Source organism: Anas acuta, chromosome 1 (genome assembly GCF_963932015.1).
Source record: "Anas acuta chromosome 1, bAnaAcu1.1, whole genome shotgun sequence".
In the NCBI taxonomy this organism is placed as follows: domain Eukaryota; kingdom Metazoa; phylum Chordata; class Aves; order Anseriformes; family Anatidae; genus Anas; species Anas acuta.
The window spans coordinates 132,600,664-132,624,990 of record NC_088979.1 but is presented as its reverse complement, the minus strand read 5'-3'; the positions used below and the strand labels follow the sequence as shown (position 1 = coordinate 132,624,990).

Below are 24,327 nucleotides of genomic sequence, written 5' to 3'. Positions count from 1 at the left end.
GCCCTTGCCCGCCACAAGAAAGAGCAGGCTGAGCCATCTGCAGGCAGCACTGCTTGCTATCAGCCCTGAGAGAAAGGCTAACAGCAAGGCAACAACAGCTACCTTGGCCTTTTCCTCAAGCACACATGCCACGTAACATACCGAACCAGGAGCCTTGGTGTGCTGTAATCCACCCCAGCTGGGAGCAAGCTGCACTGCCGTGCCTGCCAGCCAGAGGCTACCTGTACTGTCTCTGCAGCAGCAGTGCGGGAGCGCAGGGTGACTCAGGGGGGCAGGACACTGTGCAAGACCTTACCTGTTCCAGGTAGCGTTGGAGCAGGCCCGTCGCTGCTGGGTCCCCCGCTCATCCAAGGCTGCCTGCTCTCTCTTGCCCAGATCACTGAGGCTGGGCGAACTCATGAACTTCAACCTGCGAAGAGTCCTCATGGTCAAATGTGTGTTTGTGCGTGGCAGCTACAGATACACCATCCTGTTTACACACACACACACGCAGCTGGAGCAGCAGCAGCAGTAGCAATGTGAGCAGTTCCCTCCGTTTGCTGTTCAAAAAAGAAACTTAAAAAAAAAAGAAGAGAGAACCAGTCTCTACAGAGCACACCTCTGCCAGCAAGAAAACAAACCTTTAATCAGATCAACTCTGACGTCATGAACTGTGGTTAATAATTTCTCCAGTCCTCTTAAAAAACAAAAGTCGAACTCCTAGCTGCAGCTCGGGCACTTTGAAGGGGCCCCTTCCAACCAGCAGCTGCTCAAAGTGCAAGGGCTGCCCCCACCCCGTCCCTGTCCCCAGAGTCAGGGATCCTCACTCGGTGCCATGGGGTGCTCCACCTGCCCTAGGACCTGCGCTTCCCCTCGGGTGTCTCTGGGGGCTCTGCCAGCACTCCTCAGCCTCGCTCACTCTCTGCACTCATGAATGGAAATGAAACTGGAGGGCAACAGACAAAAAAAACAAACAAACAAAACAAAACAAAAAAAGACAAAAAACAAAAAAAAAATCCCACTAAACCAACAACCACCCAAGCGACCAATACTGACGCACTGAGACTTTATTGGAAAGTTTCATAACTGCCTGTGCCCTGCCACATTACAACACTGCACACAGGCACTCTCGCTGCCTTGCTCATACACAGACATGCACATGCTCCTGTGCTCTGCTCAGGCACAGGCATACTGTTTCTACAAAAGCCCCAGGTGTCTTATCTTCAAAGGAAAATCTCTCTCTGACTGCTGCGCTGGAGCTGAAAGTTATGTTGCTACAAGCCCCTCGCCCATGCTAAGCTTGCTGTCACTCACCCCAGGTACTGCTCTACATCCAGGAATGCCTTGCTCATCGGCTCTGAAGTAATATGACAGAACTGTGATCAGTTTCCTTAAAAAACAAATGGCTTGCAACAGACCAAACCAGAGCACGAGAACCTCTTCTACTTCTGTGGCATTTCTCTGCAAACAGTCTGGTGGTGAAAGCTGTGAGGGCTCCTCACAGAGTTACCTTGCAGAGAAGGGGGCTGGAATACAGCAGGACTTATTTCTTTTTCTGCTCGCTTTCTATTTCCATCTGTGATAATCTGTCACCTAGATCCAGGCTGTACTTGGATTTGCTTGCATTCCAATAGTATCTCAAAGCTTTCATTACTGGAGAACTGATTTTTTCACAGCGAGATCTGCCCTCTGTGCATCAGTTCTTGAAACATTTCAATAAAAACTGATTCTTCTCACTACTCGCCAAAGCTCAGCTATGCTATGCTTATCACATATAAATATTTACTTCCCTGATTTATATTTGGCATTAGCATAAGTACTTGGGAAAAAACATCATGTTTACCTTGCACTAGTTATAGTAATAGTAGCATAATCCAAATGCTTGGCTTAGTGTTAATATTGAATGCACTTCCCAACCCAAAATCTGAACTATACAAATGCATAACACAATAGAGGGTATACTCCAAAGCATTTCACTTTGGAAGGGACCTACAGTTCCAAATCTAATTTATGGACAAAAGCATTGCTATCCCTGGTCTCCTCCAGATGTTTAAATCCTTCAAGAAAGCAAACAACAATGCACTATGTACACAGCAACAAAAGGAAAACAAACACAACAATATATCACTGTACTCTACTGAATGAGATGGCTTCTATAGCATACAAACCAGCGACCAAAATAGATACAGCAGAACACTGCTTTGTTCAAACAGGATGAAGGGCACTCAATTTTTGTGGATAATACAGCCAGGGAGAGCAGGGGAGCACAACACAATCTAAGTTTTGCAGATAAATGTGCATCTGTGCTGCTACAGGAAACAACTTGTTAGATAAACCTGTGGCAATATAATTCCATCTAGTTTCATTTTCCACCCAGCTTGGTTGCTTTTCTATTGCTCACTTGCTGTGAATTTGATAGGCCTTGCAAATGGTATTATACTGGATTAAACCTCTGGAATTTTTAACTCTTTGATTCTTTGGCAGCACTAGAGGCTTTATAAACTGCACCCTGATGATGCCAGTAGGCCATCAGCTATGTAACAATGTTTCATCTGCTTTTTAAATTTTATTATCCCTCAAAATTCCTAACTTGCTAAAACATCCAAACCCAAGGAGCTGCTGTGTCAACCTTGGACATGCAAGACAACGCTGCAAAAGCAGTACTTGGCTTTCCCATAAAACACTGAATCCTGACAGAAGAAAAAATAAAAATGTATCTCTTTCCCTCTGTATGTTGAAATATTACACCTATAGAAGTCAGACTATTTTTATGCCTCCCCACCAATCTCCTTAACCAGTACTAGACACAGTGTCTACACAAGCACAAAGCACATGGGAGAAGCAGCATTCGTGTTTCCTAAAAGATTTCTGATGGAAGTAACAGAGGGCAGGCTTTGTCTACACTTCCTACAATTTCACCTGATCAAATGTTGACTTATGATAAAAATCAATCATTCTCAACATGGGTTACCTCCACCTGCAATTACAGAGCAGTATTTCACATTTACATTGTGCTGTGCATTCACAGATATCCTTGACTTCACGGCATTCATTAATTCAGACTGAACAGCTCTGGGGTACAAAGGTAAAACACACGTCCCACACTCCAGCATTCACAGCGAAGAAGAGAAAGGTGACATGACCTGCTTGGGCCACCTGGTGAGTGGGTGGCAGGGATGCGAAGAGAGCCCAGGACCTCAAGCCGCCGTTCCAGCACGCTTAAGGGGGGACAATGCGGGGCTGGGACAGCCGGAGGGCAATGAAGAAGGCTGAGCTCCTCACCAGGGCTTGCAGTGCAGCTGCTCCTCTGAAGGCACTTCTGAAGAGAGTTGCCGCAATCCAGCACTGCTTCAAGACCAGGGAGCTAACTGGCAAGGGCTGCTCGCTATTGGCCACCAACAGGGGTAAGAGCACTGACTGGACTAATTGGGAGGGAGGGAAGGGCAGGCAGGGACCCTCCATGGGCTCAGTAGCAAACACTACAAGCTTCATAAACAGAACAACTGTGCTCAGCACATTTGCAGAGCCGAGACTGTAAAGTACTGTTACAATAACTTGTTTAACCCTACCATGCAGTACGCTGTGCTAACACTATTTTACTCTCAAGGAATCTGCAGCTCAAAGGTTAAGTGATTTAATCAAAGCCCTGCAACAATCTCAGTGTGGCAGGAAAATCCAGCCCTAGAGCCTGCTCCTTCCCTTCCCCTCCAACATCTCTCCTCATAAAAGCAGGCCTGTCTCTACTAGAAACCGCTCTTTCATCTCTGGGCCACGCATCCCACAGGTGACTGCGTGGTAAGTCCCTCAGCCTCCATGTTGCCAGAAACAAAGGGGGAATCCTGTATACGGGTACAGCATTCTGCTCGCCTGGAGATGCCTGCTGCCTTGAAGCCTAAAACAATGCACAGGGACATGAATACATGCTGACAATCCAAGAGGTTTTACACTATTATTACAAGGCAGTGCTAGCATACAGACCCAGGACCTTGGAGAATGCACAGCTTTTGAAATAATTGCCAGGAGTAACTCTGCAGCTACCTACTGGTATGCCTGTAACGCTTGCACCGTTCCCACTGGGAGCTGGGGTTTAAAGCCTGTGTTGCTGCCGCCTGCAAATATTAAAAAATAAAATAAAATAAAATCCAGGCAGAGCTCCCCAAACACTCTCTTGCTTTCCAAAGAATGTGATGTGCCAAAAAAAAAAAAAAGAAGAAAAAACCTACACTGTTTTTACTTAACATTATATTAATCCTCACAGTACAATTTTGCTGTCTTCTTACAAGTTTCTTATTGACTGTGAGAGGGGAAGGAAGCAAGAAGTAATGTTCATGAGCAGTAAAATGAAGATATTCACAATTATGCGAAATTCATAATAAAGCTGCCAATGCTGTGACTACTGCAGGTCAACATGTCTCTGGCTGTACTCTTCTGCTACTGCAAGGACAGGTTAACACTGCAGTGGGAATGATGTAAATGTGGGGATGCAATCAGGAAGAGAATTTGCTAGGTCAGCTTTATCCACCATAGCCTTGGCATTTAAAAAAATAACAATCAATAAATACAAATTTTAACTGGAGAAAAAAAAAAAAAAAAAGCTAATTCACTTTATCTCCCTTTTCTCATTAGGGGAAGACAGCAGAAATCCCTATGGAAATGCCAAACAGTGCATGCTCTCCAAGAGGCAAAGCTCACCTATGGCAGAAAGGAGTAAAAAGCCTCCCTAGCCAAATGCACTGTAGTTTCTCATAAAACACACCACAAAACTCAGGGCATGCCTCAACATATGCCAAGGATCAGGAATTAGTCTTCTGAAAAAAAACATACTTCTTAAAGGTGCAGCACATCCTGCTGCACTACCAGAGAGGGGGAGACTGAAGGAGAGAGGGAGATGTGACCACCAGGAAAAGTGTGGAAAGAGTGGAGGGGGAAATGAAGTCGCAAACCTTATGACTCACCAATTCCTTTGCTACAATAGCCACATAAAGCTCTTTTATCATCAGAAAACAAAGGATAAAGAGAATAAAGAGAAACCACACAGGGTCTATTTGCACCCTTCCCCCTCCATCCCACTCACGCTGCAACCTCTGGAGATACAGAAAATCTCAAGGACAATTTCCACCTGCCATTTATTGAGGCTGGTTATAGGACAGCCTTGGTTTTGCTGGCCAATGTCTGCTGGACATTGCTCATCTGCTTACTGACTGTTTGATCCTCTCAGTGTCCCCACCTCGATCCCCTCCTATTCTTGTGCTCCCTCTTCCTATTTTTTATTTTTGGCTTTCTTGGTTAGCTAACTCCTCAGGAGAAGGAATGGGAAAAGAAAAAGGAAACCAAAACACTGTGGTACTAAGACAGTGTTGCAAACCACTCTTAGCTGGCTCCAGGAGAACCAAGTCTTTGATAGGTCATGAATCTAGAAATACCTATACAGACCATGCACAAAGCATCCATAGAAACTGCCAGCAGAAGTTTTCAGTTTACAGAGCACAACATAAGCGGTTCTTAAAATACAATAGATAGCTAAATCTTTTATCCTTGTCCTTCAGGAGATAGAAAATAGGAGACAGTTAGGATAGGAATAGGCCCATTATACCCCCTTCAAAAAATATCAGGTTTTACATCAAAAAGCAATTCCCTCGGCTCATATTGTTCTTCATTACCTCCATACAGGCTCTGGGAATTAAAGATAGCACAGTGATCCAAATGAGCACACTGGTTACACTAGAGGAGGTGAGAATCAACGCTCTGGGTTACAGGACCTGTGCCAGTATTGACTTCCATTCACAGCACCTCCAGGGAAGGAGGTGGGCTTCCAAGAATCAGGCATGCCCCATGCCAGGTTTCACTGTTGCCCGCTCACCAAATTCACAACCCATTGCAAACAGCACAGTTTGCATATCATGCAAACTACAAGGCAAGCACACAGCTTGGCTTTTAAATGAAGACAGGCCTATAACTGTGATTTAGAAACTGAGGTCCCAGAGTTCTGATCAATAAGCAAATCAAGTGTTTAAAATACTTTGTGTTTTTATTACAAGATCATGAGATAGTGAAAAATTAATCTTACAAAATAACTGAGCTCATAAAGCACATGACTTTTTTCTTCCTGAGCTCTACGTGAATTCTTTTCTAAATTGCCTATCTTGCATAATTTTTAATTGGATCCCAGAACACCATGACCTTGATGCAGCAGCTATAGCATCTCAGTGCTGTCTCGTACAGTTATATATGGTACAGTGCCTTCCAAATCTGTGAACCCTGGGAGATCAGAATTGTGTGCTGTGCAGCGCTACTCTTCTTAAAGCCAAACATTTTTGATTCAAGGTCTTCCGAAGGCTCTGATTGCCTTGGAAGGTCACCAAGATAAAGAACCCACTTGTAACTAGCTGAGTTTCTAATAAACTGCATTGGTGGCCAGCTGTTAGTAACAAGTGATATCCTGGCTTTACTATTAGTGTATGAGAATATAAGTATGGCTGGAAACATGAAGCATGCCTTGAGATTACTGCCACCCCCTGTGCATATGTCAAGGAGGTCACTTCAGCACTAAGTAGTGCAAGAGACAACTCTGCAAATTCAAGGGATCTTTGACTCTGGCAGTACTACCCTGCTGTTACTTGAATGGTCCTATAGCTCTCTGGAACAAATCTCATAGCCCTGTAAAAGTCACAAAAGCCTAGCCTTCAATACAAAGGGATTCTCTGAAAAAAAATATCCTTTTCCCTTAGCATCATGAGAATATATTTTCTTGAGTGGAAAAACTGCCAGAGGGGTTTTTTGAGATAATCCAAAACTGCAACATCTCACTGTGTAGTTGGACTCTGTTCTGTTTAGCTTGGTGGAGTTTTCACAAGGAACTAAAAAATGGTGACCTTCTGACACCTTTTCATATACACATGCTGAAACTGTCCCTGCAGACTGAGATACTGGTCAATGGAAACAGAAAGCACACAAAAGACCTTCATGATACCAATGATTTTACACTTGTACATTTAGCAGGCCCAGAACTACAAACTCCCTGTATATACTGTGTCATTGTTTTCTCAGCATTTTCTGGGAAATCATTTACCTCAAAGGGCAGAGCGCTAGAAATTTTTAAAGTCTATGGCAAGGTCTGGCACAACTCCTTTCACTCTCACCCCAGCCCATTGGCCTGCCTCAATCTTCAGTCAGGCACCAACATGACATCATCGTTTGAGTTATCATCTGGAAGGAATGCCTTATTACCTCGAGCTAAGGGAAATTCCATTACATTTCCTTCCAGAAAACATTTTATTTTCCCACAAGGTATCAACAACTAGATATGGAGTTGAGGTACTCCTCCCTACCTGGAGTCTGCACGAACATTGGCAACTTCAAGCTATATTGTGGGATGCAGTGAAGAACAGAGGTGTCATTCACAAGTTTTGTGCATGTTCAAAAGTTTTGTCATGTCTTTCTTGATTTCTGCTGCTCAAATTTTCTTACTCACCAGGTTTTCTTCGGTCATTTCAAAAGATACTTTCTCCAACCTCAGACTATAGAAACTTTTTCACAGCAGAGCAATTTAAGTTCTCTAAATATATGTATGAAAGACTAAAATTCCTGTTTTTTGCAGAAAACTGTTGGGAACCACAATGATTTTCAGCTTCAAGGCACTGGGACATGTGAGCCATCCAAGGTCTTTCAGACTTGCTGCTAGTACCAGCAGTTTGAAAGCCCACACATACTGAGCTTTCCACTCCTAAGCAGAAAGCTGGAAGGATTTATCTCAGGAATGGCTTACAGATGCCTTCCTGGACAGCTGGGATCCTGGTACAGAAAGCCCTAGGCCAGGTTCCTAGGATGCATGGCTCCTTTGTACAAAAAGCCCCACATCCTGGGCTTGTAGCCAGCATTTCCTTGCATCTCTTTCTTTGAAACATACTTCATTTTGGGAAACTGGAAAAAAGAATAAACTGAAGACCTCTAACAAATGGGGCTGTAGTCAATTCCATGCTCAAATCAGTGTCTCAGTTCCTTTTGATACTTTGGTCTTTGGAAACTAGCGGGCACCAAATGTCACCAAGCTGGTGTTTCCAAGGCAAGGCATGTCAGTCGCTGAGGGGGACAGTGAAGGAGGATAGACAGAACTACGCCTCACCAAGAAACCTTGGTCCTTGGTCCACTCTTACCCTTAAAAAACAACAAACACTTATATTAGCCTTCTTTTTCTTTCTTCTTTTTTTTTTTTTTCCTTTTAACCCCTTCCCTGCTCTGAGTGCCCCAACTCAGTGGGCCCAGGTACAGAAGTACACACCTACAGCCTGTCACCCTGCACAGGGCAAACAGCTCCACGAAATGGCAGCCAGGGCCCTGGCCACTGAGACCCTCATGGCAAGGCTGGAGGTGCAGCCTGCTGGGAGGTGGCCCATGGCCTCCTGACTGGAACAGCATCACCCCTTGCAAACATTTATAGTTGACTGAAGGCAATCTGTGCTTTGCTGTGCCCCTGGAAAGGGGTAGCAGGGCAAAAAACAAGGGAGCTGGGATGGTGGCTGCGCTCACTGCTCCCTCAGGTCACCCTAGCTTTTGGTGGACAAAGAAATCTCAGACCCCTCTTTGTCTCAGACACTCCTTCATCTGTGCCTGGCCAGTGAATAAACCCCCCTTTCCCTACACCTTGCTTTTGCTCTGTTCTCCACAGTTGAACCTGGAAGTAGAACAGCATGATGCTTTCAAGCACTGCTTTTCCTATTCCTCCTGCTAGGGGCCTGCTGTTTGCAGCAAGAGGCACTGGCCCCGATCCCCACCATGGCAGTGGCCTTCGACCCACCAGGGCAGCCCCAACACTGCATAGGCTCCTCCACTGCCTTTGCCAAAGCTTCCAGGAAAAGGGCTGCAGGAGCAGGCTCCCTTTCAGCAAGTCTTCACTTTTTGCCCTTCATCTGCTTTTTGCCACAACGCACATCTATAAAGATTTAGTCTCAACTGCAGTGCTTTGGTACTTGCCAACTACAGGCCACCAGAAAGAAGATAAAGGGAAGCAACCTTTCCCACATACTTTTTTTTTTTTTTCCTTCTTCTTCTTCTTCTCTGAGACTGCAAAAGGTCAGTTTGGGATTTAATTTTGTCCTGTGTAATGTTTTGTCTTGCTTTGTATTTATTCCAAGTGAGTTCACCCATTTCTTCTGCAGAAACAAAATGTCATGAAACCAGTGAATTCTGTCTCTCCTAAAAGAGGCACTCCTTTCTAGAGAAAGTGAATTACCAATGAAGTGTACTGAAAGAAAAGAAAATGTAAAAATATATTCTGTTGCTGCTGGGCAGGTGGAACTGTAATCAGAGCTGAGTGTAATTCGAAAATGTGTAAGGATGCAGTTTAGATACTGCTTCCTTGCACCAATTTTTAAGCAATCAGTTTAATTTGATTGATGATCACAGGGGAAAAAATGAACCAGAACTTTTTTTTTTTTTTTTTAAATATATAATAATTGCTGTTTTCATTTCTGCAATATTTGTCTATACAACACTAGGTGCCAGCACAAAGATTTGGAGACTGGGAGAAGGGAGGACAGGAAAGGAACAGTTGCATCACTTTATACATAAAATAAATATACGCCAATCTGTATTATCTCTCAGCTAATACTCCGTGTGTGAAGGACATACGTGTGTGTGTGTGTGAGTATATATATATACACATATGTATATGTATACACATATATGTGTATACATATACATATATGTATATATATGTATATATATACACACACAAATATATATATGTATATATATGTGTATATATATACATATATATACATATATGTACATATATACACTCACACACATATACACATATACATATATATGTATATACATGTGTGTGTATATATATATATATATACATATATATACATATATGTGTATATATATACACTCACACACATGTATGATGTTAGCTTTATTAATTATCTGCTTTAGAGATTGGCTCCAACAAATTTTTGGATCCAGATTTGAAAACTCGAAGGGATGAGAGCATCCACAACTGAAGTTTTGATTCAGACTGGCATAAAGATAACTAGTGTTTAAAATCCAGGTTTTTGGTTCATTGACTCCATTTGAGTTCCCTTGGTTTGTTAGTTCAAGAATTTAGTGTGTTGTTTGAAATGTAAATTTGTCTAAACTTATTTTGCTGTAATAATAGAGAAATTTTCTGAGTTCATTGCTACCTACCTATGCTTTCAAATAAAAATCTTCTGGGTTCAAGCATTTTAAAGAATATTTGGAAAGGCAAAGTGCTTTCCAACATTACTGTAGGTGCTCAGCAATCTCTAAAAAAAAAGCTTAAGCTCTTTAATTTTTAGAGGCTGAATCCATAATGTTGTATAACTATTTTTCCCTGTGAGAGGACCTAAACTTTTGTAACAATAAAGAAATGCATTCAAAATTACCAGCTACTTTATTAAGTCCTAGTTAAGAGGTTTAATGAAAATATGCCCAGGAGCCACTAGCATTTATCTGTGTACTTTTATTATTATTTTACCTAGAAATGCTATCTAGTCAAAGTCTAGTGTTGAAAAAGCTAGAAAAAAAGAAAACAATTAATCTTAAAACCAGAATACAAATTCTAAAGAAATCCCCAAGAATAATAATTTTCAAGCTCACATCATTATTTATACCTGATTCATAACATTTGAAAGCCTTATTTTGGTAATCCTCATTATTTAATTTTTGGAAGATTATTCAAACCTCAGTGAGGCTCAATGAGGTCTTCCTTTGCTTAGCTCTATGGAAGTTGAGTTTCATTTGCATGAAGCTGAGGAAAAAAGAAAAATGAAAGATACTTTTTTCATTCTTTTACTTAAATCAGCTACATAGGTGATATTGTTATTTCGGATACAATAAGCTAGGTAAATCAACAGATGATAGAATATTTATGCTTTTATCTACTTTTCTACTGTCTGTATTTTACTGAGATGGTAAATAAAAAAAAGGAAGAAAACTGGGAATACCATTTTAAATCATTCCTTCCTCTTGATTTAATTGTTCACAAGAGCTGAGGAAAAGAGAGAGGACACTAATGACTGCAGTGACAGCATCATAGTAACCTGGAGGTCAGAAGTGAAAAGTGAAATTAAGGTTGAGATAAAGGTCAGTCGCTGCAGGTTGATCTTCACATATTTTTTTTTAAAGTTAATTCAACACCAACTACCAGGAAATGAAGTAATGGACATTGGGATTGAGACATGCATGTGTCTGACAACTAAAGATATACAGAGAAACTTAGACCTCATTTTATAGTGCTGGGGAAAAAACAGGCACGACTATGCTACACTTCATCACATACTGTAAAGATATTTAAAGCTGCCTAGGTAGGACATGCTCTGGAAGTGTCTCTTCTTACTACTGACTGCAAAGAGAACGTAATGTGAATAGTTAGTTATGGATACAGTATTCTCAGCCGTAGATGTATCAAACTAGAGGAGATTAATCTCATTCCCAGTCTCTTACCGCTCACTGATAATGAAACAAGTATAAATAATTTGTCATCCTACTAATGAATGTTTCACTTCCCTGAGTACATGCTCTGACCCTAGATGAAGAGACCTTTGGGAGTTATCTTGTGTTTTCAGGCTCAGCTGGTATTTCAAACAGGGACATATTAAATTAGGAATATTTCTAGGAGAGTCTGCCATTGGACTGACCAAAGGCATCACAGGATTCAGAGAAAAGATTCAGAGAAAAGGGCCAAGGTAACAGCCTTCAATGGGACGTCCCAAACAGAAAGGACAACTGGATGTACTGGTAAAGAGCATATTCTGGCTAGGGAATTGGCTGAGATTTTTAAGGAAGAATTGAGCTGAGACTAACACCCACTCCAGCAGTGGACAAGAATTAAAAAAATTAATGAAGATAATTGCCGGGTTCTCTTGTTTTTATTGGAGGAGAAGGAGAAAAAAGGGAGCAAACAAAGAAATACAGTTTTCCTAGGAACTTCTCATAGTACTACTAATTATGAAAAGATTGCGTGCTTATTAGCTGTGACATAGGAAGCATTGCTAATCTCCTTCATCCTTCAAAATTTTCACCAGCTTCTTTCTCCTTGTGAGTACAGCAACCACATCAGTTTGCTGTTTCTGATTAGGCCCCTGTCATGCCAAGCCTGGGATATTTCCACTGACTCATATGTGACCCTACACATCCAGAAAGTTAAATGAATGCACTAAAACTTACAAAGAAACTTGTAAAGTTTCTCTGAAATTTGAAACTTACCTGAAACTTTCAACATGTGTTTTCTATGGTCCCTGTTACCACAGGACTGCAATCTTGACTAAGACATTTAAATTATATCACAGCGCAATTAAAAATAAATAAATAAATATAATTGTGAAAATATGCACACCGTAGGAATATGAAATTTGAATACAGTGCTGCACTTGAAGCCACAAGCATCACTTAAAGTCTACTGTATCACCAGCAAGTAAGAAGTTTTGGTTTTTGCAATGCAAAAAAAAAAGTATTTATAAAATGTTAGCTTTGCAGCATGTATGCAGTGTTTCTCCATGAGATATTGGTATTTCTAGTCAGCCAACACTTTTGAGGTGCTGGTGAGTTTTTCAAGCCTTAACTTCTATTATTGTCTCACATGTTGGGAATTCCAGTCATCCTGTCCATCACAGTAAGGTTACAGATTACACAGTATTCCATAAATAGTTTACAGTGGAATAGTTTGCAAATGCTCTGCTTGGAACAGAAGGCATGTGCATGTCCAATTGTTTATTCTAAGATGCAATCATTTACAACAGCAAGAAGAAAAAGTTCACCAACGAACAAACCAAAAACGGAGTGTTTGCAGCAAACTTTTCAAAATATGTCCTGAAGCATTAAATCGGTGTTTACTTCTGCTTGCAACGGCTGAATCCTCCTAGCAGCAATATTTGGAGATGCTGCCAGCAGAACTCATGCTTAATAACAAATTAGTTGGTAGATTACTAACTTAACAAACACCAGACATAGATATTTGTTTTAGAGAAAGCTGCAAAGTTCAGAAGCAGAAATTTTCTAGGCATGCTTGAAATAACGTGGACACAGGTATCAGGAATTTTCTGACCAAGTTATACCCAGATTCTTACCTCAGCTTTTCCACAGGAGTTGAGAGCAATACCCACACCCGTATTTTTCATCATCTGACACCCATGATGGTACACACAGCTGTCAAGTACCATCTCTGCTACTCGTGCCACTAGCTCACTCCTCAGGGAATAGGTAAAAACACCCTTGAAATCCTTGCCAAAAGGTGCAGCAGAATGGAAAATTATTTCTCTCACTTTTAAACAATTGCATGCAGTTCAAAGATGAAGCCACATACTGCTGTGGGTCACACTGCATATGGTGCAAGGCCCTAGTAGAGCTTCAGGATGTATCATGCCTACCTACCCACGCAGCCTGGGATGAGACAAAATAACCACTGTGGCAAAATCCAGCTATCACTGTAATGAGGTAGCATGAAGTAGGTATTTCCATCATTTACATCTTGACAAAAATTTGGACGAAAGCATGCATTATCACCAAATAAATCAAAACAAAGGTTTTAAAGGCTGAACCCTTTAGAAAAGGCCTCTTCACTTAAATATCACAGAAGAAAAACTGAAGCCATAGCAGAGCTTAGCTCATGCAGCTTAGTGATAAAGTAATTCTTATAGAGAAAATAAATATCTGCATATGTTCAGAAAGAAAATTATTTTGTAGGAAGAAACTAGCAATTGTTTTCTAAGAAAATGTATAAATTGCTTTGAAAAAATAAGAGCTACCATGTGTGATGATAATATCAAAAGAAAAACAGAACATCAAGGACAGATTAAGGACATCGACTTTTCCATCACATAAACACACATACACACGGCCCCATATACACTCTCCATTAATGACTCCCTTCGTCCATAAAAAACCTTGAAACTCAAATGCTAACTCAATTCTAGCACTGAATAGTAATGAACTTGAGATGGTTGTGCCCAAGCACCTCTGCAGAAATAGCTGCAGCTGTTTAAAATACTACTACCACTCAGCTGTTTGGTGCTGCTTCTCGCCTCAATATAGGTAATTTGGGAATCCTTCATACACTTCAGTGCACAGTCTGCCAGTGCAGCTTAATCTGCTTCTGCAGTGGTTTTCTGACTATGATCTTGGTGAACAGTATCTGAAACATCTCATTAAGCTTGAGGTCACTGTGGTGGGTAACACCAGAGCTTTAGCAGCACCCATGGTGGCTCTCTACTTCAAGGCTTTTTTTCCCCAAGGACATGGACTTATTTAGAGGTTTCCATCGGAGAGAAGAAATTCAAACTATTTTCTGTATTGCTTGCTCACAGATCTGATTCAGCTCTAAATAGATTCACAACTCTGAAAGTTCACTTTTTAAGCTGCACTAAAGCTAGAGAGATAGAGACTAACGTGCTGATGTTAAAAATCACTAAGTATTGCATTGTTATCAGATATCTTTTTGTGGCAGGAAATACAATAGGATCTGTGGGAAATACTGGAAGAGAAATGCTAACCCTAGTCTGTCCAACAAAAGCAGCTCTCCAGGTGTCTGAAATTGGAAACATTTTCCCATTGCAGATAGTGCTGCAGAAACATTTGCTTACCTGCTGAAAAGAGAAGAAAACAGGACTGAACAGCAGATAGTGAAGACTCTGCAGCAGGTTTCCAAGAATCACATGAAAATTCTTGACAGGTGATAAAATTTGGTTAAAAAAAATCATCCCCTTGCAAAAAAAGGCAGCTCTGCAAAAAAAGATGAACCAAAATGTAGTATTGCATATATTGCCATTTGAGGAACAGATTTTCAAGCGTGCTAGTACCAAGTAAGTTGTACCAAGCTAGTACCAAGTAAATTGATCAACAATACACACACAAGTGAAACAGCTGCAATACTCAGTGCTGTTCCACATGCCATCACTGATAGAACTAAACATTTTTTCTTGTATGTTTCCCTTCCTTGCTTTTTCTTCTTTAAGAGGGAACCAACAACAGTGCTAAGAGCTGCGCTTATCAATAAGGAGGACAAGAGTTTCTATTAGCATGAAGTCTGCAAGTACTCCTGTGTCCCAACACTAAACAGGTGGCAGAAAAAACACTTTGAAGTAAGTTCAGGGTTTGCAATGATCGCCTTCGGAGAGCAGCTGTCCTGTAAGACCCAGAAAAATCTTAAAAGCACCATTTAAAAATAGCAGAAATTCTTTTGTTAGGGCTTCAAATAATGGTTGCAATATCATCTCGTGTCCTGAGATGGTCTTGAAGTGCCTCTCTGAGATGCCAGCTAATGCAATAAACAACCCGAAGTGGGTATGTTGCTGCAGCACAGGATTTATTCTTATGCAACTTCTAACCCCAGTACAAGCATCTCCACAATATTATTTTTTTTTAAATCACTGGTCAGTATATAGCGTATATATATATACACACACACATTTTTAGTATTTTATATATATATATATATACATATATATATAAAAATCTATGTATACACAGACACATAACACACACCAGTGTACATGTTCTGATTATGGCTCTTCAATGCCATGCACTCTGCAAAGTCATTTGTACCAGCCCCACCACACCACTAAATCTAACTAGGAGTAATATACAGACAGCCAAAAGACTTAGTTTAACCTGAATACAAAATGTTCTTGTTTTAGTTTTGTAGCATTTCATAGCCACTTTCTAAGGATCTAAATAACTTTACCCGTTTAAAAAAATGTATTTTAAGATTAATCTTTCATGCATTTGAGAGAACTAAATAATCACCTTATACTCCTGCCTTTTGCCTGCTCTATGAGTGTGAACTTCATTCTTTTACTACTTGTTTTAGTCAAAGGCAGAGGTGTTAGTTTAAATAACAGTGTTGTGAGAAGTCAGTGAGTTTTGACTGCAACACATTAAGGAGCACACATACACAAGCAGCTTAGTAGACAGCGTGCAGAATGGGAGACATGATCTGCAGCTTGTAGACTACAGAGACACAAAGCGACATTTTGAATACCTGGGGGCAAGGTAAGGAAACCAGCCTTCTCAGCAACACACACACACATCTGAAAGAAGACACACAAACATATTTCAAGTGAGGCACGTGTACCAAATGCTTAAACAACATGCACTGGATATGAACACCTAAATCAACAAAAACTCCTGTGGATACAAATAGGTGTCCTAATATATGAAAAACTGCTGGAAGCAAAGCAAGCTGCATGAGGGTAAAGCTTTTTTGACACAGCTGTTTTTATTAAGAGCATCTGCCAAAACTGCTAGAGTGGTCAGGACAATGGAGGTCTTGCAAAAGCCATGAATAACTCAGCTCTGCTGGAATTGGATACTATCAAAGCACATACCTAAAATAATAGGCTTTGTCATGAATTTTGGCTTTTTTCATCCCTGCTTAAAAGACAAATTAAAGAAGATTCTTCATCTTCTCTCAAATTTAAAGGATATGAGAATTCCCACTGAGCTTGGACAGGAAGTGCAAAAACAGCTATTTGGTTCTTAAAAGATTAGATGCTTATGGGTCTGAAAATACTGTCTTGCCTGGAGACTCTGCTTTGATATTTTAGTGCCTGCAGATAAAAAATATTCTCCCTTCTGGTAACCTGTGATAACTTGATTAGCTGGGATAATAAACCAACATCATAACGCTATTTTTTCGGGATGGTACATGTGTGTTATATCAGAACAAAATTCCATTGCCTTTTTTTAAATTTTATTTGACCTAACTTTGGTGATTAAAGCTCAGCTATTCCTTCAGTGTATGGAGCATACATTAAAAAAAAAAAACAACACAACTTGTGAATTATGTTTATCTTGCTTTCATCTAATATCCTGTACATTTCAAACTATTTATAGCTTGAGGGGAAAGGCAAAGAGAGAATGCATTAAAAAAAGCAATACATATGATGTTGTACAAAAGTTGTAGGAGCTTGTAATTAATTAAGCGTATTCTTTGCACCAGCTGAGCAATCAGTATGTTATGTTGGCAGGTAGAGCCAATCAAGAATTCAAAAAGTTTTTTGTTAGCAAGGGTTGAGAACATGACTGAAAGCAGAAGCAGTATTTTAGAACTATTACAGTTTTCACAGGCACAGCACTCCTTACTGATCCCTCCACCTTGCTCTAGAGAAAGCAGCAATAAAAATCCCAACCCAAAATACTTTGCCAGACACACCCACAATGTTATATTTTTAGGGCCCAAGACCTCCAGACCAGCACTGATTAAAACACGAGTCCAGAGGTGTTGGGAACCCAAATCTGCCACAAATCCAGCTGCAGCCCTCCTGCTCTGAGCAAGAGGGCAGTCCAATTTCCAGGTATCCTCTGTACCTGATGCAGAGGAGGAAAACATATGCATGCTAGTGGAGTTCGAAATGCTGCTTCTGGCAGAGAGGGTAGTTGCCGAAATACTAACTATTCAAAATTGTATTGTAAAACACAGGATCATGGCTCAGAAGTGCAGGATAAGCAATGTATTAATGTAACTACCCTCCTTTTCTAAATGACTAGCTTATTCGTGAGTGTGGGTGAAACTCACTGTTTTCATACAGCAGGAACTTGCTCAGCTAAGGGAATGTCAGCTCCTACTCAGGACTGAAAACAGAGCTGCTGTAGATTCATATGTCAGTTGAACTAACACAGCTGCCCACTGACACCTACTGCTTAGCCAGATGTGGCCAGAAGAATCAGTCACACGGGCTAATTTGTGCTATTACTGTGCATGTCTTTCCAGTCAGCCTGGAGTGCTCGGCAAATAAGCTCCATCTTCAGTGACTGCAGTCAACAAAGATGTGAGCCAAGAATGCTAGACGGAAACAGTGATTGTAACTAAACTACAGTCAGCCTGACATGATCAAGGTCTGCTTTGTGAAAGCCCACAGAAGCAATGTTATAGACCTTCTACCAGACCACATTAATTTGAGGCCAAAATGACCAATAGGAACATCAGTGGCTGGAAATTGTGAAGGCTGGGTTTCATGGCTTTACAAGCTCAGCTAAATCAACCAGAAGCGCGCGAAGAAGTACATGGAAGAATGAATCAACAATGCATCAATATTAAAAACACCATCTGTATGCTCCATGTTACAACCCAAATTACAGACCTGTAGATTTTCCTCGGTGACTAAGCCTTATTTCAGTCTACGAAGGGAGTGGCTTTTTGTGCTCATGGCCTTCCCCTCCTAGGTCATTTAACAAACCAGCATACAACTGTTCCCAGCAATCAAAACCACATGGTTCAGAATAAGCTATAGCTGGCTTCCCCAGTTGCCCTCATTCATTCATTTTTTTTGAGACTTATGGAAGATTTGAAGATATAAGATGATGTATGCATGTGTTTAATTTTGCCAAAGATAAAAGATGTCTATTTCCTCTGGGTTACACTTTAATGATCTTAGTTTTCTTTTTCTTTTTTTTTTTTTTTAAAGTGTCACTTTAATTGAAACTCAAACCATAAATTCAAATTATAATGGGAGGATGAATTCTCATGAATTCCTAGCTGTATAAATCAATTGGAAAAGTCCTGTTGCCTTTCCCTGGGGCAACAGACAAATAATATGATTGTTCTTAATGCTGACTTCTTCTAGCTTAATTTTTTGCTGACAATTTGTTGCCATTCCACATACCTCTGAGTTTTTCTGTGGCAGTAGTGACACTTAATCTGCCAAGAATAACAAAACTTTAACAGGATTAGCTTAGTCCAAAAGCACCAAAAGATCTCCTCACTTATCTTAGATTATGACTTCCTCCATCCTCAAAGCTTCTATTTATACCTCTCTCATCCTTTATTTTCCATACATAGAGTCTTAATTACAAAGACTAGCTGATTACATGGACCAAACTGCTGCTTTCACAGGGCTCTGCCTGTTATGAATGGTACTAATGGAACTGGAAAAGAACCAGATTCTGCTGGAAATTAGTTATGCAGCAAGTCCTATGATTTGATACTCAATAATGCTTCATTCGCATTCACTTAAGGGAAAACATTTCACAAGCAAAGATGCAAATTCAGCTTCACCACTGCCAATGTTTTCATACTGTGAGCAGGCTGAGAATTGCATCGTGGACGTAAAACAGTATTAGATTTTTCAAGGGCTGACTGCTACATGGCAAAACAAATAAAGTAACCAACAGCAGTGCTCCCTGAGTTCTTAAATGTGTATGGAGACTGTGATTTTTAAATCTTTCTGCACTGCTCTGGCTCTGCTTTTAATGAAAATTATAGTAAAATATTCAACAAATGTCAGCAGGAAAAGAGTGGAAAATCCTATCCATAATATGCATAATTTCAGCTATATTCAGGTTTGATACATTAGTAACTGGGTGTATACCAGCAGCCCATTTATCGATTTGCCATTGAAGTCAACGTCCCACTGTGATTTCAATGAAACACTAAAGCCTTAGGTAGCCCTGGGAGAGGAGCTCTTAGGTGGGTGAGTGGAGCCCAGCTGAACACTACAAGGTCCCTTTGAGCTTTCCATGAGCTGTTCCAGGACGATACAGAAAGGTCTCTCCTTTGCTTCTGTTAAAGCACTCAAACTCATGAATTTTTGACACAGCATTTGAATGGTTTTACTGGAAAGTGATGCAGCTGAGCGTAAGCAAGAGGGCACTTGGGAAGAATTTCACTTGGGCACCTGCTGGGTCTCCTTTGCCTGAAGTGACTGAGACAGCAATCTCACTGACAGGGATTGTCAACTGATTTACTCTTGTAATTGAAAACTGAGCAAATTCAGACAGGGTTTTGCACAGCAGTTTCGCTTTCTCTCTCCTGCAACATTTCTCCAACAAATGAGGCTTTCCGCTTCAGCTATCTCTCTTTTTTAATAAATGGCAAACCATTCCTCATTCACCTCCATCCTCATTCCCAAAGACCGGTTTGTGGTGGAAAAACAAAAGGGAACATTTCAATTTCTCCTCCTATTTATAAGCCATTCCTGCCCACAGTCCTCCTTGCCCTGGCACCCCTGCAAGCCCCATGCTCAGCCTCCATCTGCAGAGGTGCCAGCCCACATTCAACGCAGCTGCTTCTGAAGCACATGCAAGAAACATCCGCAGTGAACAACAGTTCCCTATGAAGAAAAACAGCAGCCCTCTACGGAGGGATTAAGAGACTGATGGATCTTGGGCATCTGACATGCATGACCAGATTAGAGAAACAAATCACTGTCTTCATGTCCAGCCCATCACTCGTGGCATGGCCAGCAGTAACAAAGGCTTGGAAGAAGCAAAAGGAGAGGCAGGCATCTGACAGCAGAATGGAGCCAAAAGTGATTTCCAGTGCAATACAAATACTGAATCTGCATGGAAAAAAAGAATGACAAGAGCATGTCCTGAAGCCACCTCTGACAACTTTATTTCTCTCTTTTCACAAATCTGTACGCTCTACTGAACATGCTTTAATGACCACCAACATTAACATGAACTCCCCCATTCAAACCACCAGGCTTCTGGTTCAACACCTTTTTGGATTGGACAAAAGGCAGTGAAACATTGAAGTTATTCATTTCCAGGCTCACCATGACCACAGGGAAAAAAAGAGTCATATCCTTGCATGGATATGTATCTTGTATCATGTATCTTGAAAGCTATTGCCACTCACATTTAATAATGCATGAGAAAAGAAAAAACAAACCTTCAACAGAACAACAAACAGGCAGTTCATACTACACTCATTAAAAAGCTTTTACAAGTCTACAAAGAGAAATTACAATACTACCAGCACTTCCGTCCCTTCCCTTGCTCTACCAAAGCAAAGCTGACAGAAGGGATGTGTGGCACTGTATCTGTTCCTGTGCAAAACCCCACTGTTTCAGGTCTGCTGCCAAGGAAGGTGAGGTTTTGGTGAAGCTGCCAGATGCAATTCAGAGATGCTTTCTGCTCCACCAGCCTCGTGCATTTTGAAAATAGTTAGCAAATAGCTGGAAGCAGTGACTTCTTAAATTTACTCTGATGTTTCTACTACAGAATCAGAATAGGCTTCTAACTATGCACAAGAAGTAGTGTTTAACTTTTTGCTTAGTCAAAAGCTTCATCAGCAAATCCAGTCACAGCTCCACAGCCTGCACCTACTGTCATTCCCAAAACACGCAGTACTGCCTGGACCCCTGAAAAGCCTTTGAGAAGAAGAAAGTGATACAAAAAGTTTTTGACTCATCTCTAGTGAGGACCATATGCCTGGATAGCAGAGTATGAAATAGTGTTGGGAGAAGGCAAACGGGATCTCTAATGGCTCTATCCTTCCTCCATCGCTGAAGCTAGCCAGAGGCTAGGTATGGCGCAGCAATAGGTATGCTGCTAGGTATGGATGAAGAATGGAGGGAAGGTTTCTGCAGGAAATAAAATGACTTCAAAAAGAAGAGGTAAATACAAGTAGCAGCAGTTACAGGACTATCACACACACACAAAAAAAAAAAAAAAAAAAAAAAAGAAAAAGGATTCGACTCAGATGTAATTCTGTGCTTCTGCCATCAATATCTTAAAGCCTTACAGCACAAACATTAAGGAGCTGTAATGTCCTCCCATCGTCATGTCTCTGCACAGTTAAGGAAAAGGAGCACAGAGCCTGTAGATATTCTATATTTTGGGATGACTTCAGAGCAGAGCTATTCTTGGGGACTAACAACTGCCTGAATGGCCCTCAGGCTCAGGAAGGGACACTTGCCAGTGACTATTTTCTGGAAAATCTCAATGATCATTAGTAACATCATGAGAAGAAAACCAAAAATTGTGCTGTGATTATTATTTTTTAAAATACAAATTCCTATTGCTGTCAACAGATACTGGATTGGGAGCCAGGTTATTTTGAGACCCCTGAAGAGTCTGTGGCTCCAGAAAAGAGAGGTGGGCTCTCCACCTCTCTTTTAGTATTTTTTATTTAGTATTTCTTTAGTTTCTGTTTTATTATTCTTTTTTTATTTTTATTTTTTTTTAGTTTCTAGTGTTTGCTACCTTGAAGGCCATGTCTGCTTGTTTTCCCAGTCTCCACAGCAATAGATGCAAAATACATCTTCTTCACAAATAAAAGGAGGGTTTCTTCTACATGCCCAGGAGCTGGGACTGTCCAAAACTGTGCAGCCCCACATGGCAGATGGAGGCCTGGAGCTAATGAAGCATTTAAGCACATGCTTAACTAGTTTTGGAGACAGAAGTTGTCTCATTGTGGGTACAACTGGCTATTCCCCTGTGATTTTAGATAACCCCTTGATTCCCCAAAATTGATCATGGTGTACTCAGAAATACAGGACTTGATTAAGAAAAAGCATCTGTACTGAATGATTTTTGGCTCCCAAATTCTGGGCAAATCCTGAATGCAGTGAAGGGAGAAAAGATGGAAGGGAGGCAGAGGTTATTGAAAGTTTCAAAGCAGCTAGAGGCTGTTCCTCCAGACACAGTTTATTCTGGCCCTGCTATTTATCAGTAATAATCTTCAGAGCCTTGGGTTTACTACACAACTCATTTGTCTGTCTCCACTGGGTGGGGAGAGCACAAACTGTCAGCAGCAGAGCAGCTGCACAACTTCAAGCACACAGATGGCGAGGGCGCAGCTCAAATCTTTCCTCTCCTGCTTTCCATCCTGTAATTTTCTTCCCCTTTCAGTGGGGTGAAGGCAGAGCTGCCTGGATCTCAATGTGCTCTAAGAGCAAATGAGACTTGCCTTATAACGACTTCCTGATTCTCTGTGCGAGCAATCTGTCCTCACCCAGACAGATGGTAACTGCTGTTGCACAGCTGCTCTGGCATGGGTAAGGCTGGTGGATGAGTGGCAGGCAGGTGTGATACTCTTTTGGCTCACCAACCCCACAAAAATCCAGGAAGAAAACCCAGCCTGTCAGCCAAGGAAAGCACAATCTGGAAGCCATTCCTACAGAACAGTTGGTGGTTTATCAAAGACAAATTCAATGCGTGCTTGTTCATTAAGGCTTAGCCTATAGCAGTCAACACTGGGCAGCCATCAGATGGCCGAGGGAGGCTGCAGCATTCTTGCTGGCACTACCTGTGAGGTATCTCCTCTCTAAGGAGTTCTTACCAGACCTCTTATTTTCTATTAACTTTGAATGTATGTACAGATAAATGCGTAGTTTATACATACTTTTGAACTGCCTATTTTCATATACTTACATAAAGCCTAATACAATGTAGTCCTGCTCATAAATTGCTTAGGCACTATCACCACCAAGTAACTGCAACAACAGCCATATTACTAACTCTCCCTCCTGTCACCCCATAGCCAGGATACTACAATGTCACTTTGTCAACCACCACGGCACTGTCTTGTCTGCCACTGTTGTGAACAAATGAATGTAACAGCCTCAAGATGGTCTTGAGTGCTGAACTGGCATCAACTGGACTGAAAAGAAACATTCATATTATAAAAACATGAAGAGAAAAAAAAAAAGAAAAAAAGAACCCTGATTCACCAATAAATAGAATAAAATAAGAATTCTTCCACATTCTTCTCCTCTCCATAAAAGCCATGAGCTATCCCAACTACCCAACTGTTTCCCAAAATGGCTAAAGCTTTTCACAACTTTAAAATGGGGAACAAGAAAGACACCTTCACCCAGATTTATATATATATTTTTAAATTAAATAAATCTGTAATTTTCCACATGTTCCTGAGAGAATTGATCCTTGATTGTCATGTTGCATTCCTACCAAAATTTCCATGACTGTTGAGATTTTTACACATGAATGGATGGATGAGATTGTTTCCAAAGAAAGAGGTACTTTCTACCTGCACAGAGCTCTGTGAGCATTGGGAACACATACCAAAACACGGGGTAAAAAAACTGTACTAAATGAAACCTCCAAGTATTAGCCTCTCACCAAGAAGAGAGAAAAAGAGATGCTAGAAAAACAAACTTTAGGCATTTCAAAGATGAGTATTTTGCCAACACGTTCATCAGGCTCACAGCAACACTCCAGTTCAGCCCAAACACGGTTGCTGCACCGGTGTGAAATGGATTTACTGGAAAACATCCAAGCTTCTGCTACAACACCATCACATTGTGCAAGCATAACCTCTGGTGGGTGCAGGTGGAAGGGCAAAGAAGTCACCAACTGCAGCAATCCTCATGCCCAGGGCAGAGGGAAGAGCACCCACACCAGTACTGTGGCAGCCATCCTCACTTCAGCAGCTTCCATTCATAGCTTAGCCTGGTTCTTCTGATTTTGCCTGAGGTGCTTAGGGAGGGCCCACGTGGTCTGTTGGGCAGAGCAGATACATCTGAGACTAACTCCTGGCAGCGGACACTATCAAATGGGTGAAGAAAAGGGGGCTTCTCAAAATTGTAACTGGTGTCAATAGGCAGCAATATGGGTGGCGCCGCAGCATCTCTACTGTGCCTA

General features: G+C 41.1%; 1 protein-coding gene across 8 annotated transcripts in view; it reads right to left on the bottom strand.

Annotated features, from left to right (window-relative positions):
• PRR5 (proline rich 5) overlaps window positions 1-24,327 on the bottom strand; it is a 93,368-nt gene that overhangs the window by 51,896 nt on the left and 17,145 nt on the right. For 2 of the 8 annotated variants that reach the window (XM_068657433.1, XM_068657423.1), the window contains exons 3-4: window positions 14,583-14,721; window positions 296-555 (exon numbers count right to left, since the gene is read on the bottom strand). The exons of 1 other annotated variant lie outside the window; for it this stretch is intronic. In XM_068657433.1, the coding sequence (XP_068513534.1) occupies window positions 296-426 (131 nt within the window). In that variant the 5' untranslated portion in view covers window positions 427-555; window positions 14,583-14,721. Of the gene's footprint in view, window positions 1-295; window positions 556-14,582; window positions 14,722-15,979; window positions 16,029-24,327 lie in introns of those variants that run through there. 5 more of the 8 variants (XM_068657461.1, XM_068657406.1, XM_068657443.1 and 2 more) reach the window with 4 other exon arrangements.